The 22,412-nt window shown below is 46.1% G+C and overlaps 2 protein-coding genes across 2 annotated transcripts in view; both read left to right on the forward strand.

Moving 5' to 3' along the window:
* Positions 1-334: 334 nt before the first annotated feature.
* Positions 335-13,514, forward strand: CISD1 (CDGSH iron sulfur domain 1). The gene is made up of 3 exons (XM_084264862.1): positions 335-413; positions 6,055-6,260; positions 11,551-13,514. Exons 1-3 carry the CDS (start codon positions 383-385, stop codon positions 11,638-11,640), a joined length of 327 nt encoding a protein of 108 aa, XP_084120988.1. The 5' UTR covers positions 335-382; the 3' UTR covers positions 11,641-13,514.
* An 8,002-nt stretch (positions 13,515-21,516) lies between these two features.
* The window catches only part of IPMK (inositol polyphosphate multikinase), a gene marked incomplete at its 5' end in the record, with an annotated part of 39,159 nt that continues 38,263 nt past the window's right edge, over positions 21,517-22,412 (forward strand). The window contains one exon of the mRNA XM_084265575.1: positions 21,517-21,745. Coding sequence (XP_084121701.1) covers positions 21,517-21,745 — 229 coding nt within the window. The remainder of the gene's footprint in view (positions 21,746-22,412) is intronic.

The following is a 22,412-nucleotide window of genomic DNA, read 5'->3' on the forward strand; positions in this document are numbered from 1 at the left end:
GGGAAGCGCTTCCTGCTCTTCCTTTTTCCCCCGGGAACCCCGCAGGTGGGGGGGGGGGGAAACTGGGTAACTATTCAGCTGTCCGTATTCACAGACCAGACGGCGTTTGAAGGTCGCGTCTTTTGAGGTGTGGGGAGGGAGAAACTCGCCCCGTGAGATTTCAGAGTTACAACAGCTGCAGCCACAGACCAGCGACAGGAAGATGCCCTTCCAGGGGGTACAGACGGAAGGGACGAGCGGTTCCTCTGACGCGTATAGATAGGGTCGCGGCGGCCTTTAAGAGGCGGGACCTGCCGCCATTTTGTGGGAGGGTGTTTCGTGGTGTCTGCGCGGTGGGGGGTGGTGAGCTGTGTGTGTCCTCTACGGCGTTGGAGCGGGAGCGATGGGGCTAGGGCAGAACTCCGCTGTGAGGGGTAGGGCCGCACCCGGGAGAGGTGGGGAGGAGGGAGGGTGGGTGGGTGTCTGGCCCGCCGGCCTTGTTCGCTCCGCGCGCCTCCGCGTACCGGCGGGGGTGTGTGGCCTTGGTAGCCTGGCCTTACCCCGCCTTGAGAATCTTTTCGCGATCCGCTGGGTCTCTGGGGGCAAAATGGCGGCAGGGTCGCAGGTACCCCACTGCGCGCACCCGGAGGCCGTGGGTCGTGGCGGGTCTGCCTCTTCCCAGGCCGGTCCCGTCCCCTGTGCGAGCGGCGGGCTCTGCGCCAGGCCTCGTGTGTGCTTCGCCTCTCGGAGCCGGCCCTGGCCAACCATTAGGTTTTACTCGGGGGGGCTTGGCCGTTTCTGGTACCGCCGGTTTGTTCAGCCTTCCTCCCTGCTGCTTCGCCCTCAGACGCAGCCTTTTTTCAGGCGCCGTCATTTGTGTGACGGCGCCTGAGCGTATATTTCACGAAAATCTGAGAATTTGAGGGGGGGTTAAATTATCCTCAAGGCCTGATGATGTACAATAAGGGTATCGGTTGTGAGCTGTGTAATGATTGACCGAAGCCACGCCTATAGTAGCATTTTAGTGTGTTTTAAATGCTCTTGGGCAACTAGGCAGGATTAAAGGGTTGGGGTGGATGGAGGATGGACTGGAGAGCTGAATCACCTGATTTCCTCCAAAAAAATTACAATTGCCTGCATGACTGTGGCTGCTAGTTGCAAAGCTGCTCGTGTTTTATGCCCCTAAATTGGGGAACTCCATGCCAGTGGATTTTTTGGGGTTTTTTTGGGTATGCTGCTGGTAGAGAATATGTTGGTGATGGTATTGCTATAGTCTAAAATAGGTTATAATGATGGAAGGCTGTGTTTAGTAAAATAATCAAACCAAGGCCCTAAGGATGACTCGATAATAGCTTGCAGCCAGGCTGCATTCCCAGTGGCAGCTTGTTTTGCAAAAATCAGAACAGTTCCTATATACTAGGGATTGAGAAGGAAACTTAATTTCTGGGGGAAGGAGAAGGGTGTGCTTCTAAACAAACTGAACATACCTTCTTATCCCAGGAAAGCAGGGGAACAACCGACCAAGGCAGTCGGGAGGGTACTTTGTTTAGGAGGTGATGGCGCATGCAGTTAATGTGATTTCTGTCAAGATTAGGCTTGGAACAGTGCCTGGTGACTGGCAGGTCACAGCTCTGTTCTCAGCCTGTGTGTGTGTTTCAGACTGATGAATTGTGGAAGTTATACTAATGCTTGCTTCCCTAGAGAAAACTAGCAATCAGAAACTCCCTGTGTTTTTTGTGGGATTTAATTCCTGGCAGTAACAGGATAGTTCATTGCATCAGTGTGCGTATGTCCCTTTGAAAGTTAGTGGATAGAGCAGCTAGTGCTTTTTCTTGAGAGTAGTGCCACTGTTTGCAGGTGTGACCCCACCCCATGCTGACTGCAGACCTGATCACTCTTACCTGTTGCTGCTTATTGGCCAGATCAAAAGATCTTTCTACCTCAGGTAGCCTCTTTACCTCATGGTTTTAGTTAAATTAAGCCTGTCAGTAGTAATCCCATTTCTTGTGGATGCTCTGAAGTGTTACAAGTGACATTATCTGCTTGACTGATTGACTTTTGCTCTCAGGCTTTCCTTGCAGCTGGCTATCCTGGACACCTTCTCAGTAAGCAAGTGCCAGGTGTTTCTCCAAGCGTGGTTTGCCAAGAGTTGGCCAGACTGTCATAAACGACTCTTGAACAATAATAGCCTCTTCATTGGCAACAACAGGATGAGAAGAGTGCTTGAAAATTAAAATAACTTCTGAAGACCAAAAAATATGAATCTTTCATGTCTGGAGTTGGGAATGTGTAGCTGACTTTCAAATAACGTTTATGTTTAAGCAGCAGAGATATCTTGAAAATCACTTCTTAGGACTGCCGTGGAATAACTTTGTAGGGGTGCAGCTATTGCCCATGGTGGTGTTGCCAGTTCTTGGAAAGTAAATCGATAACATTTCACAAGAAGGATTGTGTACTCTTGGTGGAGCCAAGTCCGTCTCAGTTTCTTCATGTGCTTATCAGTACAGTTGGTTAACTGTGTTCTTCCTGCAGATAAAATCTGAGCACTCTGGTAGATCCTAAAGCTACTTCTAGTAGCCTAGATCTGGAAAGGTCCAGAGCTATTTTCTAGCTGTTAAGGGAGAGAAGGGAAGCGAAACTGCATGATCCAAATCTCTTGTCATTAGGTTGCATCCAAAAAATGCAGAAGGAGATATATTCCCACCTTCAGCTGGTTGCTGTTCTCATCTTCTTTTTCTTTTTCTTTTTCTCATCTTTTTTTTTTCTTTTTTTTTTTTTTCTTTTTATTTAGCTCTCTGCACTGCCTGCTCTCCTGGGATTGTGTTCTTTGGACTTCATCATGCTTCCCTTCTCTCCTTCATGTGTTGAGTTTTTCTAGTGGTTTAGCTAAACCTTTTCCACTGTATAGCGCCTATGACGTGGAAGCAATGTCTCTGCTACATTACACAAGCCTGTTGTGTCTTGTCCTGCAGTGACTTGTAACCATTGTGTTTTGGTATTATACCAGATTTGGGATTAGTTCATAACCCCTCAAAAGTTGCTTTTAGTGTTTTCATTTCAAAAAGAAATAAACCCCCTTGACGTTCTATGTCAATGTCACTCTGTTAACAGATGCCACTTCAAGAAATACACACATGACTGTAGGAGTTTGGCAGCAAACTGTTGAATTGGCACCAGAGGCCTCTTGAAACAGAGTTAAAAGTATTTAAAAACTTCTGAAAAGTGTTTTCTTTCCAGGTGTAGTTCTAGGGCTAACTGAAAGCTGAAATGGGCATTCCAGCTCTTCCAGCCCCAACAGATCTTAATTACCTCTGAAACCTTGCAGGTTGATATCATCGTAAGAGAGTCCATTTGTTAAATTCAAACGTCTTTCATAAATTTACAGTATGTTGATTAAGGCGACACTGATATTTTAAGAATAGACCGCTTTAAATGTTTGGATTTCATGTATTAGGTGATAGAATTTTTCACCCAGATACAACTCTAGCAAAGTGATTAATAGATGAAAAAGCTAATTCAGTACAAAAGACACCATGATTTATTCTAACGGGGGGGGGGGGGGGGGGGGGGGAAATACATGAAGCTGTTTGTATGTGTTCTTGGGTGTGCTGTGTGTGGTTATATTGTAGGTGCCAAAGGGATGTTCAGAGGCATCTGTGTTAGCTGCAGAAGTGCAGAACAGCTCTTTGGAATGTGCTGCAAAGCCACTGCATTTTAATTCAGACTTTCCTTGCTCGTGCTGTGAGTTGTCTAAGTATTTTTATCATGAGAATCTTTTCCGCTGCTGGTTAAGCTGACCCGGACTTTTGGATAGGTGCAACAGATGATCAGCTTCCTTAAGGTGTAGCATCTTAAAGGGTGCTTCAGTTAAAGGAGTCATCCCTTAGGTCAAGTCACTCTTTCCCTTCCATTTCCCTAAGGGAATGGATATGGTCTGTCATTGTCTGTCCTCTCATCAGTTATTTTAAAATGTTGGTTAAGACTTGATCATCACTTGATGGTGACACATCACTTGGCACCGTGGGCAATCCTTGCAACTGCTGCTTCTTGGAAATCCCTGGTATGGGCAAGCCCTGTTTTGCTGGCTACTGCTGTAGCTGCACTCGACGTTTCATTAGAAATGGCTTTAAAATTGTCAGACCCAGCTCGACCCTGAATGGGCTGGGTACCTCCTCCCTGCTGCAGCCCTGCTTCGCTCAAGGGAGAAGGGGAAGGGGTGCTGCAGTCTCTCTGCGGTGGCTTTCCTTGGGAGAACCTGCTGCCTCTGATGTAAACTGTGGTGGTTCTTCAGATTAGTTTGGGCTGTTTTGCTAAATAAAAGCAGTTTTTTATGTAATACCTTCTTTAATTTCACTTCTTTATGCTGCCCTGTTGAAATTAATTCATTACTCTGGCTGATTTGTAGTGGGGAAGTGAAGAGGGGAGAACCTGCTGGATGGGTATAAACAACTGAATTCACCTTATGATACCTGAGGCTTTTGTTGTTTTAAGGAGTTTGGGAGCAGGGAAACATACTCTAAATTCTTAGTCCAAGGTGGTTTTCTGTATCTTAATACCACTCTGTTAGCGAGGGTTTGCCACTCATTTGCAACAGAGGTCTCGGTGTATGTTGATCTCTTCTGCTTTGTTTGCTAAGAAAATGAATTCTGAAGGATTTTCCCTTTTTTTTCACTCCTTCAGTGAGACTCTAAAGAAGTGCGTGCCTTCCCTGATCTTGCAGGGCTGCAGACATCATACAAATACTTGTCTAGATCTAGGTACTGCTACATTCAGACCCTTGTGGATCAGCATGGTGTAGATCAGCTAAGACAATGACTTACCCATACCAAGGCCTTTGCACAGCTTTTAGAAAAGGCTGTGGGAGAGGGGAGAAACCCCTCTTGATCAAGTTCACAGTGGCAGTACAGCGAGCCAGTTAGTTGTGGGAAGTAGCAAGAACTAACAAAGGCTTTTTGTTTCTTATTGTCCTTTAGTGCTAACGTAGTGATGTCTCTTGCCCCAAAAATGCCATGTGCCTTGGTGTCTTTCAAATCCAATGCCAAGATTGAAAGGCAAGATAGAAATTCCCAACTGGAGATGGTTTTAATTTTCTTAAGTTGTGTGAATGTCTGTATGCACTTTAGGAGTGCATGTGTGCGTAGAAGTGGTGGATAAATAAGCCAAAAAGGAGCAGCTGCCTGCAGCTCCCAGAGAAATGCCCAGGCCTGTTGGCACAGCCAGAACCTTTGGGCCAAAGTCCAGCACACTATCATGAAGCACAGAGGAAACAATAGAGCCTCCAAAAAGCAGGAAAAGTCCTTGCAGTAAAGGAAATTATACCAAGTGTGTGAGACGGCAAAGATTTGAGAGATACCAGGACAGGGAGCAGGGAGGTAAGGAGGATGGAGGTGATGAAAATAGGATTTTTATGAAAGCTGCCTTTCAGAGAGTTGGGCCCTAATCCTGTTAAAATAAACTTGTGGTATTATTCTTTAATATAATCTTTTTGGATCCTTACTCTATGTACAGCACATTGGGAATTTTGTCTAAGATGCCTTTTGTTACTGTTCTGAACTGGTAGTGTATGAAATAATTTCCACATTCCCAAACACCCGTTAACGTTTTGAGCTGCATGATGCATTACATTAAAGGCATCCCTTGCGGGGGGATCCTACTTGAGTTGCTGATGCTGAGCGTTCTTCGGTGACTTTCCTGCAACTGAATAAAACAACTGGGAGTTTTGCTGCTATGGGCTGCACTTATAGCCGGTGTCAGGTGGTGAAGATGGAAACACTTATGTTGGTATCACAGGTTCCCAAGTGAAAGGTTAAAAAAACCCCGACCTTGCCAGGTTAATCCTGACCCTTGTGTAGAAGGGTTGGGGTGAAGGACAGGTCTGATCAGGAGAAAAGAGTAGATAAGGTGAGTGTCAAAAATATAGTATTGTCAAATACTGCAGTACTACTACAGAGCAAAACAGTCTGTTGGAAAGTAGAGATGTTGCCACACCCTTGAAGACATTTATTTCTGAGTAGTTTTAATAGAATGTTGTGGTCTAAATCTGTGTGTCTCTTTTTTTCTTCTCTCTTATTCTAGTTGAATGGATTGCCGCAGTCTCCTTAGCTGCCGGAGCAGCTGCTGTTGCATACCTAGCTTACAAGAAATTTCTCTCTAAAGACAAATGCTGCAAAGCAATGGTGAATCCTCATATCCAGAAGGATAACCCCAAGGTAGTCCATGCATTTGATATGGAAGACCTGGGAGACAAGGCTGTGTACTGTCGTTGTTGGAGATCTAAGAAGGTAAGGGAAGAATAAATGGTCCTTTTTATTCACGTGCATGCATCTTTCAACTAAAACATTTTCAAACTGCCTTAATTAGAGGAAGCTAACTTTTCACCTAAATGATGTTGTCACTCAGAGTAAAGCCTGCAGATCAGCACTAATACTGAACAGAATCTTTCTGTAGCTCTGAGGAACCAGATCCCTTGAAAGGAGAGTATCTGCATGGAGTGATCACAGGCATAAATGATAGATACTGTTTTGTGTGCTGCCTTTGCTAATCCTGAGACTTCGCAAAACTACTGGCCTCTTAGCAGCAGGAGTTCAGGGACCACAGTCTGAGAGGACCTTAAATGCGTCCTACCAGAGGAAGCTGGAACTCTACTCAGAAGAATACCCCTATTGCTAGTTCATGGTGTTAATAACACAGATCCATTTAAAAAATCTCTTGGTATACCATAGCTGGTGTCGGATTGTCACGTGCATTGTCTGAGCCCATCATTAAATCTTGTAGAGAGGATGAATGCAGAATGGTTTTGAAAAAAAACCTTTCATGTGCACGTGATGTTATAGTGGTACTATTGTTTCGTCCTGAATTAATTGTTGTAGTAGCACTGTGTACTGTAGATAGCTACCTTTTCTACCTGTATGAGTACAGCAATGAATTGTTTCCAGTGGTGATGAGGTAATCTAAAGTGATTGTGGTTCAAAGCTTTTGAAGAATCTAGACAGATGGACTTTAAAACTATTGAGACACAAATGCATTATATGGGTAATCCTGCAGTAAAGCCAGTGAAATCAGGATGGCATATTTCAAGTCTCTGTTTTTTGAGCAATTAAGAATCTTACCTAGACACTGGTCCAACTCACTTGCATATGAAGTTGGGTTGCCTCAGCTGCCTAAAAATAATGGTAAGCATATCATCTAGCCTTTCAGGAACACTAAAATCAGATTAAAATCTGAGGTAGAGAAGTACTAAGTTTGACGTTGCTGACATCTGTATAATTTATCTGTAGTGGTAGTGCTGGGATCTGTAATGAGAGAAGGCAGTTTGCATGAGTAGCCCTTTCCATTTACCATTGGCATGCATTTAAAGGCTTTCCTAGAAATTAAGGTGCTAATAGAGACTAAAAATAATACAAACCTTCAAAGCCAGAAAACTAAGGCTAGATGCCTTGAAATCTACCTTGGTCTCTATCTGTGAACTACATATTAGACTTCTCAGGCCTTTGAGACGGATCTATTCAGGCCATGCTCTACAAATTTTCCAAGTACTGTATCTTGTGGTTCTCACTGTTGCCAGATCTGATGTCATTTAACCCTGCAGGCGAAAATAACTCTGGAAGTTGCACATTTGTAGCTGTATTTGGTTTAACACTAAAACACTACTGAGGCTTGAACAGCATCACGACTCAATTCTGAAATACTCCTGTGGAGATGGGCTCGTCTTTGTCCAGAGTCTGAACAGAAGCCCTAAATTTCACATCCACCTTTGCTATTCCTGCACTCTGCTTTGTGGATGAAGTTACGTGTTGTATGATTGTACCACAGGGAAGTGTGTACATTTACATGTGGTGTTGATGGCTGTACCGTGTGCAGGTACCACACGTATGTATAGCAGCATTGTTGCTCAGTATTTATGGTAAGTCTCAGCTGAGTGGTGGAAACTGCTGCAAGAGTACAACTTGAGAAAAGGGAGAGAAGGGCTGCTCCTCTAAGTATCTGCACTTGGTTCTAAGATTGGAATTTGAATTTGCCATAGTGTAGGCACCTCCTTCAGTGCTTCTAGAAAAAAAAAAAGAATAAATCCTGACATGAACTTCTGTGTTTGTACTTTCTGCTTCCTACTGGGTTTTCTGGACACAGATGTAAGACAGGGTCCGGTTTTAGTGGTTGTGTTGCAGCTCCTGCCAATATTCTAGCTACCGTAGTTTGATACATCTTTTGTGTGTGTGAAATAAAAATCTTAAGTACATTTTGGCATGTGTTAAGGGGTGTTGTCAGTTTAGGAATGTGCTATCCTACTGAGTTAGGGCTCTATTTAGACCCGAAAAGGAAGTAGATGGAGCTACCTTATGATGAGTCTGTTGTTAGAACTCTGATCTGAAAGGGCATGTAAAAACATGAAGGAGGTCAGTGTAAAATTTACTAAGACATTAGTTTTCTTCTACTGATGCTTAATAATGCATATTTTAATCAAGGTGGTGTGCTTCAAAGACAGAAGTTTCCAGATTTGCTGCCTGCCTTCTGCCCTGATCATTTGACCTTGTATAGCGGGTAGGGTGTTCTTTAAGATGGTGTGCATGCCTCTTCCTGTGTTCAGTTACTGCCAAGCGGTAATAAAATACAGAGACGTTCTTCATTCTCATGCACTTGTCATCTTTGGAAGTAGTTAGCTAGCATGATCTGTTTCTTACAGCTCTCAAAATAAGAGGCTGTTAAAATTTGTATGAGAATGTTTCTGTGATAGCAAACAGAATGTTGTGCTTCCAATGCAGGGAACTAAAATTAGTTCAAAAGCAGAAAGTCCCTGCTGTGTTTTACCTTAATTAAGAGATGTATCTCTCTTCCATACACAGGTTAGAAGAAATGTCCTTTTGCAGGGTTGGGTCAGCACTTCTCATCCGGTTTAGCCTCATCTGAGGCACGAGGCTCTTAGCAGAACCAGTGATGTTATGAGCCATGGAATATTTCTGTGTGTATTGATGGTTGGCGTGTGCCACTGCTGGTTTTGCATGGCGTTCCTCCTGAACTTTCTTTTTTTGTATGGAGGGTTTTTTTTTTCTGAAATAGTATGCTAGAAAAGCCTCTTTTTTGTTTGTTTTTGCTGGCCAAAGTCTTTGTGGAGTGTATGTATTTTTAAAAAAACCTAGACATGGTATCTTCAAATAAGTCTGTCTTGGGACATAATTATCTGTTCAAGTTGGTGGCAGGTAGTTCTTTCCTGTTTAGTGTTGTGCTCTTCAGGCACATCATAGCACTGCTTGTCAAGGGTTGTGGAAAAACCCAGTGTTCATGTATTAAGCAAGAGTGTTGTCTTAAAACGAAACTGTAACTAGTCTAAAGTTAGAACTTTCATTTTCTTACCTTTCTGCATTTTAAAGTGTGTGAGCTGGGGCAGGGCGAGGCAGGAAGAGAGAATATTGCTTTTTTTTGCAGTGACCTGCAAACTTCTGTGTCTCCCAGAAAAGTATTAGTTCCCAAACTGTGGGTCAGGGAATACTGCTGCAGAACATCAGAAGAAATAGTGGTTGAAAATCTCAACCTGGTCATTGTCAGGGGAAATAAGCCGACCACTCCCTATCATTGCATGATTCCCTCAGGGTTTGAGCTTTGACTGCTGTTGCTAGCCTGTTTTATTTTAACTGAGGTTGAACATGTCGTATCAGGTCCAGCATCCATCTGTTCAGTATCTGGTTTTCAGGGTGGCCAGTTGCTCTGAAAATTGGTGGTGGTGTGTGTTGGTTGTTTTTTTTTTTTTTTTCTGAGAAACTCAAGTCTAGTGTCCCATCCTCTGGGAGCCAGTGGTTCTGAGACCACCAGCTTGACCCAGAGGACGAGTTCAGAGCAGAGTTGGTAGCTGTTAAAGATGTCTCAATGCCATCTGAATCCTATGAATGCCACCAGTTTAGTTACCTGCAAACTTGAGTGATGATGTTGCTGTAGCTGGACCTTGGGCATGCCTCCTTGGGCATCTGAGATTAATGTCTGATGGAAGCTGGGTCAATGCTTCTGTGAAGACCAGCCGACTGTGGTGTTGCATGGAAAAACCGCTGGCCCAGGAACATCTGGGTTAGAAGGTGGTCAGTGTCCCATGAATATATGTTCTTGTTTACTTGGATTTTTCCCAAGTATCTGTCAGTACCTACTCACTGAATCACAAATGACTGATGTGATGATAAAGTTCCTGCGTGAATCGGCTTATGTGATTATTTTCTGAATTTGGGGTTTCTTTATTTGGAAACATCACCTGCCATTTATAGTGTGGGTTTAGACATTTTGTAACTGTGAAAAACAAAAAATATGCGTCTCGCGTCTCTCCCCTCCGCCCCCTCAGTACCCTACAGGGCATGTGGCTTTATTTTTAGACTTCTGGGAATTATTTTTGCAAGTATATTGTCTTAATTATGTTGTTTTCCTGCAGTACTTTGAAGTCTTTTATTCTAACTAAGTGTGGGAGACAGGGTGTTTGTTTTTTTCCAAGGGCTATGACAGGCATGAACACTGGGATTAGCGGAGTGTCGATGACTGTTTGTGACTGTACTGCCAGGGAATATTGCTGTTGCAAAGGCAACAGCGGAGTGATGCCCAGTTTTGATTCCCACTGCTTCTAAGCAAACAAAATAGTAACTCAGTGCAAAATACTGATGTGGGTTTCTGCGATGGTTTCCTCTGCAGAGGAGGCATGGCTCTGTAAACACATCCATGAGAAGGGATGGAATCTAACCTCACTCTCGCTTCAGAGAACACCCATGGACTTGTTCATGTGAAAAGAGCTGGCCTGGAGCAGAGTGGTTGTGCTTGCTCTGGGACCTGAGCAGGCATAGCTGGCTGAAGGAGATGCTGGGGTTCTTGCTCTGAACAGGTTGTTCCAGGAGGTGTTTGGCTTGTTTTTATGGAACAAACATTTCTTCAAGTTGTTTCCTTGGTCCTCCCTTAAAAACCCCCTGATGAATCTCTGTCACTTGGAAGTGCAGTTTATTTCCATTAGCAGGTCACAATCCGTCTGTCAAAGCCAGCTTGCGCAAAGGGACCTTTGTGTGGATGAGATAAGCCAGCTGTGTCAGGATGAAGCAAAGGCAGCGTGCCACTCTAGCTGTCTGGAGGCAGAACTACTATGTAGGTTTCTCTCTTAAATAAGAGATGAACTAGGGAAACTGTCTTTTTGTCTCCTCACATTCTATGAAAAACAAGGAAAAAAAAGTTCAGCAAAGGATTTCTTTCTGTTTCTCTTACTCACCCCACTTATCTTCTGTAACTGCACTCAACTCTGGCTGTTGCCCGGGAAAATGGAGCGTGGGGCAAGGTTTGAGAGCAAGATACTCCAGGTAGGTTATGGCTGAGGGTCAGCACAGACGCCATTCTCCTCATGCTGGTCTGAGGCAGGGACACCAGATAGAGTAGAGCTGAGTTGCTGCTCTTCTCTTAATGAACTTCTTATCACTCTGCGCTCATATGGACAAAACTAGTGCTCAGCCAAAATTCAGGGGGACCTGGGACTCCAGCACAGAAATGATGGTCTGTGGTCAGGGTGGATTTAACAAGAAGACATTCTAATGTTAACTGTGCGTTTATTCCTTCTCTTTTTAGTTCCCGCTTTGTGATGGCTCGCACACAAAGCACAACGAGGAAACTGGCGACAATGTTGGGCCTCTGATCATCAAGAGGAAGGAGGCATAGAGTGGACAGTAGAAGCTACAGAATGAATGTCTGGGAAATCCTCTGCTCACTTGTAATTGGGGGAAAACCACAAATCCTTTGTCATGTCACTGAAGACTTTCCAGTGTAGCATGTGTATTTATCTGATGCTTGTCTTGTTTTAATCACTACAGTGCATAATTTACTAAACAGTCATGGTTTAAATTGTTTGTCCTGTAAGGTGTGTGTGCCCTCTCATTGAGTACGAAACTGAAATGACGCACAGAATGTATTTCAGCAGAAAGTAGGTATTAAATTATTTTCAAATACATGTGTACTATCTTGAGGCTGTTCAGTATAAAGTGTGTTCAAAACATAGATCTCAAAATTCTGGTGAGGTTCTAAGTCACGGGTCAGGATAGGTTTCTATGTAAAAGGCAACGGCAGGAAAAAGAAATTGTGCCAAAATGCAGCTTAACCTCTGATTATGCTGCCTTTCCTGCGGGTGTCGTGTTTGGCCCGATAGACTACTCTGTTAAAAAAGACAGGTAAAAGGCTTATAGCCAGATGGGGCTAAAAGGCAACTTTACCTTTGACTTTACAGTACTGATACAATATTGTAGTAGGGTCAGGTTTCATCAGGACATACTATTGGAACTGCAGACCTGTATTTAGCATAGGGTTAGGAAGATGGTCTCTATAAAAGCTTTCTTAATTGACAGGTGGAATGCTATGAAGCGCACAGAGTGGTGGGCAGAAGGTGGCAGGGTTGCCTTAGCTGCTAGAAAGCCTTAGTTTTGCTTGCAGTCTCTAGCAGTGAACTTCCCCAGACCACAGGACACTTCTGCAGAGGAGGCTATGCTGATGTACCCCGGAATCTAAAATAAAAACTAAAACCCCAGGAATCACTGCTGTCTGCTTCATCGTTGCTCTGGCTGGTTCCGGAGGACTCTTACCTCTGTGGAGGGAGGAGGCACGCCTTTCTTACGAAGTGGCCTTAGGCTTTATGTGTCTTAAATAACTACTGCCTCTCTAGGCTAACTTGTTAATGTGGTTCAGCTAATCATACCAAAATAACTGTCAAGGACAAGGAACAGCTTTGGCAACAGCTAGAACCAAGGGGGAAAGCAAGGGTGAGACAAGGAGACCTCTTATCCTCCTCTTGTGTGGCACTTGTCTGCCTCGTCTGTCACAGCTGCATTAATGGCTATTATGTTGGTTTCCTTAAATACCTTTGATTTATCAACATGCAAATGACTACAAAGCAAAACCCAAAGAGTGGGGTGGCAGAGGGCAGTTCTGTGTTAAACCTGGTCTGGTAGCATAACCGCAGTATGTAAGACTAAGCTCTCACTGTCCTGGGACAAAGAGACTACCTCAGAGCTAGGGGCAAGGCTTTTTCAACAAGCTGGTGTTTTAGTCTGGACCTTTAAGAATTCTTCCAGATGATTTGGGCAGCAGAGGGTTTTTGGTTTTTTGTTTGTTTGGGGTTTTTTTTAGTTTGTGATTGGTATAACTGGATAAGATTGAAGAAAATGTTTAGCATATTCTTGATGTGAGACTTTCAGGGCCTGAGGTCGTAGCGGGCTGGGCTGAAATTTGGCAGAAGGCACAAAAGGTAGAGAATGTGACACAGAGGTAGAGAAAGTGGTTTGCAGGTGGAGACAGCTACTGCCGTGAGGCCTCTGCTTATAAGAAGTTGCAGTCAAATGCATTCAGGATCTTCCTGTATTGACTGTAAAGGTACTTGATATTTTTTACTTGGCTGAGTACTGATGCATACAGAAAGCTGTTTTAACCTTAAATTATCAAATATGTTGCTTTTATCAAAAAAAAAAAAGTTATTTCTGTATCACTACAATATGACACTGGGTATTTCTGTATTTTTGCCAAATACACATTTGAGCTCATCTTCATCTTGAGGTTGCAATGTCTGTGTTATCTCATGGGTGTGCTGTTTGTTTCACGGGAGAGCTACCCTGTGCTTCACCCAGTGATGCTGTAATTGTAAACCCATGTCTGGGTTGGGTTTTCCTTCTGAGACTTTTCCTGTTAGCAGCAGAGCCTGGCTGCTCGTAGAAGGAATAAAAATGTACCAAAAGCTGTGTTAATGTTCTGAGAGACAAAGTCCTGAAGTCTCAAATGAGCCTCTTGAGAGGCATAAACCTTTCCTGGAGTTTGGGCATGAGGGCAGTGGGCTCAATGAGAAGCATTTGTTCCTGGGAAGCAAAGATGCAGAAGCACAGAGTCTTTCTTTACATCTTGGTGAGTTAGTTTTGCACAAGTGTCACGTTTCTGAAAATTGACACAAAGTGGTTAAATGTTAATTTGTATGTACAGTTTTCTGTACCGTACCTGAAAGTTCCTGTTACTTGTGTGAGCTGTTGGAACATGATAGTGAAGAGATGCTGGAATTTCAGTAAACAAACTTACCAGTGCTAGTCTTGATGAGCATCACGCAGAGCACTTCTTTTTTCCTTAGTACTAAGATGTGTTATGTATTCTGATGGTCTGAGTGCTTGCATGCTCTCAGCAGTGTTTTCCGAAATGTTTAGTTATTCTGAAAGCTCTTTATGTCCAGTAGTCTCTAGGATATGAAGTGAATTGGTTAGGTGTTTACCAAGTTTTGACCATAAAGAAATTCTTATGTGTAACTTTGACCACACATCAAAGCTTCTACGTGAAAATGTGGTACAAATCGTTTGTATTAAAGCAGTGAGGTGTCCCTGCCCCAGATTAAAACTGTATCTCTGTTCTACATTGTTCATTAGGAAAGTGAACAAATTAAAGTATTGATTCTGCAGTAATTGAATGTGGCTTACCAAAGTAGTCTGAATGTCAGATATTCTAAGCGCTGCTAGAATCGGCATTGTTGCAGAGTAGGTGGCCATGAGGTACAGGTATTTCCTGCACGGTTAATTCAAGTGCCGTTATCCTTTAGGAGGATTTGGGTGAGGCCGGCGTTGCACTCACAGGCGGGCCCACTAGGAGGAAACAAAACGCTGTGCGATGAGGGTGGGGGCTGCAGCGCTGGTTGTAGACACCCATGTATTTATGGGGTGTGGGTTGCTCAGTTGGTTTTTTAACTTGCAGCATTCCTGGCTGGCTGAGCCCAGGCATCTGCAGGTGGCCCACAAATGTGTTTGGGACACACAGAGGCTTGTGCGGTTTGTATCTGGGACTTGTATCACCCATTGCCTGACAGCCAGCTACAGAACTGACTGCAGGCCAGGCTACTAAAATTTTAGTCCAGTTTAGACCTTCTGGTCTGTTGGGGTCTGCACAACTGATTTTGTGTGGTTGCACAGCAGTTGCACTGGGATTTTCCTTCCAGTGTACTACAGTGAGATAAAGATGTGGAAATGTGCGTCACTGCTGTATCACAGTCGCTCACTCCAATAACGGAAGAACATTTAATAATAGCAGGAAGGATAAGAACGTAGGCGTGAAACTAAACATCGCTGCTGCAAAGAAACTGCGTCAGCTGGCTTTAGCCATCCTGAACATGGAAATCTCTTACTAAATTTGGCTTTTGTTTCAACTCACGAAGCTTCACAGCTGACAAAACCCACCTCAGGCCTCGGATGGATTAGGCAGAAGAGCATGATCTCCCCACAGCACGTGGGCAGAGAGGGGATACCCCGACACAGCTGCCAGCAGGCTGAGTTATCTCTGCTCAACATCTCTGTTTCAGCCCAGCCAGATTTCACATGCCCAGCTGATCAGACCACATGCCTTTCCCATTGACACTGGGATGTGTTAAGCCCAGCAGTGTTGGGCTTCCCTTCCCTGGGTTGGGTCCTGCACCTGGGCTTGTTCTCTTGCATTGATGAGGAACGAGAAGGCTCATTTTCCTAGAGCCATCGTTCATTTAGGATAGGTACCAGGAGCTGCAGCTTCTAGCTCTCTGCTGCTCGTTTTCTACTGTAGCAGTGCTGTAGCTGTGTTGCCTGTGGTGCATAGCGCATTTTCTCGGGCAAAATGAGTTCCAGGCTGCCAAAATGCTGAGGCTAATGCAGAGAGGAGCTGAATAAAAACAAACTGCTATAAAAATAAATAAATCAAAAGTGTGGAGAGAGACAGGAAGGGGAAAAGGCAGAAATAAAGTGGCAGATGGGAGAAGAGCATAATCTTGAAGATTTAATACCATGTAACGTTGCTAGGTGGTACCAAAAAGGGATCAATCAAATTACAGAAAATGATGTGTTGCATTTCATTATACCTTTCATTAGGGCAAAGCATAAGATGCACAAAGAGACTTATTCATTAGCATCTGAGATGAAGGTGTTCTATTAGCGAAAACCTCCCTCCTTAGAGCCAAAGGGATTGCGTGCCTTGAGCAGACATCTGTTACTGCGTTTCTCCTTTGTGAAGCCCTGCAGTACTGGACAAAAAGCAGTGTACACTTGGGCTGTGGGTCACTTGTGAGCAACCTAATGTTCCTCCATGCCCACCTTTGTAAATGGGTTATTTAGATGTGCAATTACAATAAATAGGACTATTTACTGGTATGCACCCTGGAGTCAGTAAAATCCCAGTAAGGTTATGTAACTGAGCAAAGTAGAAATTCAGCCCACCTTTTTCATGTGCAGTTCTCAAGCAACCTGTGTTTTCCTGGATACATAGAAGCTGCATAGGTCTTGAATAAGCACAGAGGGACTGTTTCTCCTGCTATTTTTTTTCCTAGTTGAGGACCAGAACCATCCCTCCTCTCCAATATGACATTGCACTGCCCTCAATCTACTCTGCATCCTTTTTGTCATGTTGCAGTTTTCTTTTGGCATTTTTGAATGTGTGACATGCTTATACAACAACAGAAAAACCACCTTCTGCTCTCTGGGAGAAGCCTGTGCACAAAGGGAGCTTCCTGAGCGTGCCAGAAATTACAGCTTTAATCTGCGAAGCATTCGAAATTCAGTATTTTGTGAGATTCTGCTCAGTAGCTGGAATGTTTGTGCCGCTCAGTCAAGTCAGCCAGCAAGAGAAAGGCAGCAAAACGAATGATAAGGTCATGGACTGCGTAACTTTTCTTAAATACTTCTCTGCAGCTGGCAAATATCACCATACATGGTTAAGATGTGGTCAAGACGTGCTGCCTGTTCACTGCCAGCACTCTTGCTCGAGACTTGCAAAACAACAGCCAGTGCAGACTTTCCCTTCGGTAATTATTAAATTTGTTGCTCTTTTAAAACAGTATGATCTTGCTCTTTCAATCTCATTCTTGGCTGCAACATCTGCGTGGGTTAAATTACTTTTTAAGGGTTGACATTCTGTTGCTTTGCAGACAAAGTCTGGGTGTAGAACGTTGTTTAATACAAGAGACTTTATAAAATTGCCAGTTGGCAGCAGGTTTAGTCAATAAAAAGGTGTTTTATTTTACTGCAGAGGAAGGCAATCTAAGTAGCCTCTAGGGAAAGACAAAGAGGCATTTTAAATTAACCTCTTGGCATGTTAATCATTTTAAATCGAGTACCAGGGTTATCCTAAAGCATTAGGATGCAGCCGGTAAAATGCTACCGTGCATTTGTAAGTCCTGAGCAACCCCCTGATAGCCATACAAAGCTGTAGTTTGAAAATCTTTGCTTAGAAATGTGAAGGGAGTAATCTTTGTCTACCTGTAAGCCATGAGAACAGGAGATGCTGCTAAAGGGTTTGCTGTAATGCCGCTGTTTCAGAAAGAAGCACAACTTCTTGCCCAAGGATGCCAAAGCACACACATCTTGTTGCCATTTTCTAGGGCTGGAGGCAGCTAAAACATGTTCCACCAATTTACACTCCTCACAGATGGTGGTTTAATTCCATCTTCTGCACCAGTTAGTTAATGGTATGTTCCTATTCTCTGCAAGAGACCAGGTGTGTAAGCCAAGCTCAATAGGTGGCACACTGAGGCTACACATGGCAGCAGAGTGATGCCTTTTGTCTTGTTCTCAACACTCTTCGTAGTGTTGCCCAATGTTTTGTTGGCTCTTTTTGGCTGCAGGTGTACTCTAGGCCGATGATCTCAGACAACTGTCAACAATGACTTCAGGATCTCTTTGTGGGCTGTGACAGTTGGTTCCGGGATCAGTATCAAGGAGCTTTGGTTTAGATTATTTTCTTCTACATTCACTAATTTACAGTTATCCACCCAGAAGCTCCTGTGCCAACGTTGTGCCTCTCAGCTTCGTGAGATTCTGCAGGACTTCTTTGCTGTCAGCATGGCATTTTACTGCCCTAAGGAGGTCATAAGCACCCACAGACCTGGAGACTTCATGCACACTCCTTTCTGCAGGTCATGAATGAAGATGTTGGATAAACCCAGCCTTAACACCCACCCATTTCTGCCTCCTCTCCACCGTGAAAGCCCTTCCATTTGCTTCCCGCCCCTTAACCTCCTCTCAGTCCAAAAATGAACCTTTCCTCCAAATTCTTTGCTTAGGTTCTCCCATGTGGGAGGGTGGCCCTGACCATGGCAGGGGTGTTGAAACTAGGTGATCTTTAAGGTCCCTTCCAAGCCAAACCAGTCTGTGATTCTATGATTCTATGAAATGTGGTGGAGAGGGAGTCTTTGGAGTACCTAGGTTGGCTTTTGATTCTGTCCCTTTGTTTTCATCCTGGAAAACCCCTCATATACCTTGCTTGCCAGGGAGGACAGTAGTGTCAAAGAGTTGGCATCAGTCAGAGCCAAGTAAAACATTAATCACTGTGGGATGTGATGCCTCAGTGACAAGACAGTAGCCAGGAAAGAAAGTGGAATAGCAGTACCATTGAGCTTTACAATACAGGAGACAAAGGTAGTTTAGATTTTCCTTCACAAGAAAAAGCACAGAACTTCTGTGAATGTAACAAAGGATTAAAAGCCCTGAGCTATTTTAAGAGTGTGCAACGCAGCAACCCTTCTGCTGTGAAACAGTGAGAAAAAAAGAACTGCAATACGGCCACGACTTACAGGCTGCTGTGACGATGTACGCCAAATGAGCAGGACAGGCCCTCCTGCCCACAGAAGGGCCACTGCACATTCTCTCACCTGTCCAGCAGATTGCTGTTTTCACCGACCAATGTTTCTTATCAGGAACATGCAGCCATACGGTCCAGGTCAGCTCTGTTGCAATCTGTTTGTCCGGCAGAAGCTACGCAAGCGCGGCTGCCTGCTGCAGGAAGTGGCTCCGTGGGCAGCAGGATCCACGTCTCTCACGCAGAAGACACGGCTCCGTCGGTGTAGCGGTATTTTTGGCAAGATGGGGAAGAAGTGGCAGTGAACCATCCAAAGGGACAGTCAGAATTCCAGCGACGCCTGTTGTCAGCATACCTCTAGAGTACCAATATTTTGGCCAAGTCCCAGCCCCGCTAGTCTGTTTACCTAATGTCCCCCTGCACTTCCACTGAAGTATGAGCTTATTTCCTGTATTAAACTACCGTGTGTCTTGCGGTTAGTTATTAACTAGCCACTGTGCTTGAAAAAGGGCTGCTGCATTTCAGCAGAAAGCGATTCTTTTGTCATCCTCCTTCAGTTCTGGGGAGCTGTGTGGTTTGCTGCTCAGACACGCTCTCACAGCACAGAGCAGTTTGTGCAAAATAAGTGCAGTCGTAGCATTTTCTAGGCATCATTAGTCTTTACATTTTTATTAGATTCAGAGGTAAGGATGATTTCCAGCAACGGAGAGTCAGAGAAATCCAGAATTAAGCATAATTTTGCCACATGCATTTTGTTGGGGGGGGGGGGGGGCGGCAATCCCAACTACCTGTCCCTTTTCTAGGAGCTGTTCACAGTCCTCGCTTTCTTTTTGAGCGCAATTGCGCTGGAGACGGGAAGTTTCCTTGGAAATCTTGCAGTGGGTTCAGCTCGTGGCACAAACTCTTACAGTATCACCAGTCTGTGGAGAAATTACTTATTTCTCATTTCTGGTATTCTTTTGGTTTCACTTGTTTTGTTTTAGGAGACGTTCCCAGATAAATTAGTGAACTTTGTGTGCTGAAGCATGAGGGTGGAATGAGTGAGTCTTGCATCGCTTAATTTCTATATACATAAATCTGACTAAAGCAAATTATCATGGAAATGGCAATAGTGTTTAATTGTTCCAATTACTCATGCTTTTGTATTTCTTTTAATCCTCTCCAGGTCCACCCCTGTCAGTGCTAAGCATATCTAGAAGCTATTAGTTCAGGACTAGGTACTTGAATAGCCTTTAAATTCCAATTTTTTGCCTTTTATTCCAAGCTCGGGTAGATCACCGTGTCAGAAGGGCAGTCATGCAAGTCTGAAATGGCATCTATTTTCTTCTGTCTGCATTTAGACCCGGATCAGATGAAGCATCTCACATCTCTGCAGGGGGAAATATTTTTCCACAAGGCTCAGATTGGCATCCGGACTTTGTAGCAGCTGCTGCCGAAACTAGGATCCTTCTCTGCCAGACCTGTACCACTTGTGGGGTTTATTTTTTTTTTCCATCGTGTTCCTCAGTAACTTTTTTCTATGTAAGGGTTGGTTGACCAGTCTGTGGTATTTCTCCTCCTGCATCAGTGCCCTCTGGGAAAATACAGCATTGAGGCACTGAAGATAGGAGCTTATGCTTGCAACCAAGTGACTCCTAATCTTTAGGGCTGGGCATTTATGAACGGTCAGAGGAGGATACTCGAGAAGGAAGAATAACATTTCTGACCAGCCTCGTTACTTCAGGAAGGATCCTGCTGAGTTGTTACTGCTGTTTTCCTCATCTTACCCTATTGAGAAGAGAGTGAAACAAATTGTTCCGTGAGCCACAAAATAACGAAACAGTTTTGATAATTTATATGCTATGCTCCTTCCTCTCACTCTTCAATACTCAGATTTTTCCTGCAACCCTCCTGTCCCTTTGGTACTTCAGTTTTCCCAGTAAACACCCCAAACGACTATCCAGTTCTCCAAACCATCTGCCATGTCTCCCAACTCTGGGATGAGGAAAGAGCATTAACAACTGAGCTTGCTGCATTGCTGTTCCTCTGATGTCAACGCCAATTCCTGACATCTTGCCCCTTTTGTATAAAGCCTGTAGGCCCATCATGCAACTGCTAAAATTAATTTTTGTATCTTGTTACTTTTGTTTTCTGGTTCCTTCATCCTGTTAATGCTGAACATGACTTGATACTGGTGGATACCATAGCAAAACCACAGATCAGCTAGATTAAACTTCCTCTTACCCATGGGGGGCTAAAATTTGGATTAGAAACCAATCTCTTATCCAGTTTTGATCTGGTACACCCATCTCAAATCAAGAGCAGCACTTACAGAGTTTGGCAGGGATGCTCCAAAGGTCCTTACCCACTTTAAAGGTCTGATCCTATTTACGTGCTTTAGTTTGCTCTCGCTTCCAACCCCTCTGATGTACTTGGATGCCGGGAAACTGATAAAAGTGAAGCGGGTTTGGGGCGTATTTTTAGCTACGGGGACCCGGCGGAGCCTCTGCCTGCCACCACACAGCTCTCCCGGGAGAGCGGAGGTAGCGAACCCCGGCCCGGGAGCGGCGCGGGGATGCCCACGAGGGTGGGGCGGGGCGGGGCGCGCTAGGCCCTGCTGCGTCGGCAAGTGGCCGCGGCGCCCAGGCGCTGCCCGCCCCGGCCTCAGCGGGGCGCCGGGGCCCGGGCGCGGCCTATTCTCGGGGCCGCGCGTCGCTCGGCAGCACCGCCGCCACCACCACAGCCGCGTCGGCGGCGACACCCGCCTAGCAGCGGGCCGGGATAGGGAGGTGGAGCCGCGTCCGGGGCGGGGCGGCGCCACGGCCAGTCGCTGCCTCAGCGGAGGGGTGGGCGGCGCGGCGCCGTGCGGAGCGGCGCGGGGTGATGGAGCCGCGGGCCCTCGCCGCCCGCACCCCTATACGCAGCGCCCGTTGAGGCCCGCCCGCCCGCCGCCGCCGCAGCGCGGCCGCCCCTCGCCTCCCGCCGCCACCTCTCCACCCTCGGGAAATGGCCACGGAGCCCCCGCGGCCGGCGCCGCCCGCGGCGGGGCGCCCCGAGGGCGGGCGCGGGCGGTGCACGGGCGGCAGGCACGGCGAAGCCGAGGAGGCCGCGGCCCAGCCGGCGCTCGGCGCTTCCCCGGACCCCGCGGCGGCGGGGGACCGGCGGCGGGGTTTGAACGGCTGCGTGCCGCTGTCGCACCAGGTGGCCGGGCACATGTACGGCAAGGATAAAGGCGGTGAGCGGCGGCGGGGGCGCGGGGAGAGGGGCGGCGGGCCGTGGTGGGGGGAAGCAGCGGGCTGGGCCGCCCGTGAGGGGGTTTCCCCGCCCTCCCGTTCGTCTTAATTCTTTCAAACCTGGCTGTGGTGGGGCGGGTCTGTCTTCAATTCTCCTCACGTCCCGCTGGCGGCGGCCGGCAGCTCTGCTGCTGGCGGGGGAGGGTGGTGGTGCTGCTAGTGACAGGCGTGAGCCACTCGCGGGCGGCGGGACACGCACACACAGTACCTCGGGAGCGCCGGGCAGGGCTCCCTGCCGCGGTGGTCGCCTCGGGCTCTGTCCGCCTCCAAGCCCGAGGTGACAGCACCCGCTCGCCCCCGGGCGCCGGCCTCAGCGGGGCGGGGCGGGGGGGGGGGTCAGTGGTCGTCTCGGCGCTGAGGGTCGGGCCGCGTGGCCGGGGTCCGTGCCGAGGGCCGGAGGGGCTGGCAGAGCTGCCCCGGTGCGCTGCGATGGGTCGCGGTGTCACCGGTGGCTTTCATAACCGGTAATGGCTCGTCGGGGCAGGAGAGGGAACAGGCACCTTTAGGCTACAGGGCTTCTTTAACTTGGCTCCGGTTTAGCAGTCACCTCAAAAGCAGGAGTTTGGATAACAGCGTGTGGATCTCAAGGTGTGTGTCAAACCTATGCTT

The sequence above is a fragment of the Gallinula chloropus genome, assembly GCF_964237585.1.
Source record: "Gallinula chloropus genome assembly, chromosome: 5".
Lineage (NCBI taxonomy): Eukaryota > Metazoa > Chordata > Aves > Gruiformes > Rallidae > Gallinula > Gallinula chloropus.

Bases quoted from the DNA above. Each gene is read 5' to 3' on its own strand.
- CISD1 (XM_084264862.1), top strand. From the start codon at position 383: ATGGGGCTAGGGCAGAACTCCGCTGTGAGGG. The intron at 414-6,054 runs GTAGGGCCGCAC...CTCTTATTCTAG, and splicing joins GCAGAACTCCGCTGTGAGGG to TTGAATGGATTGCCGCAGTC. The intron at 6,261-11,550 runs GTAAGGGAAGAA...TTCTCTTTTTAG, and splicing joins GTTGTTGGAGATCTAAGAAG to TTCCCGCTTTGTGATGGCTC.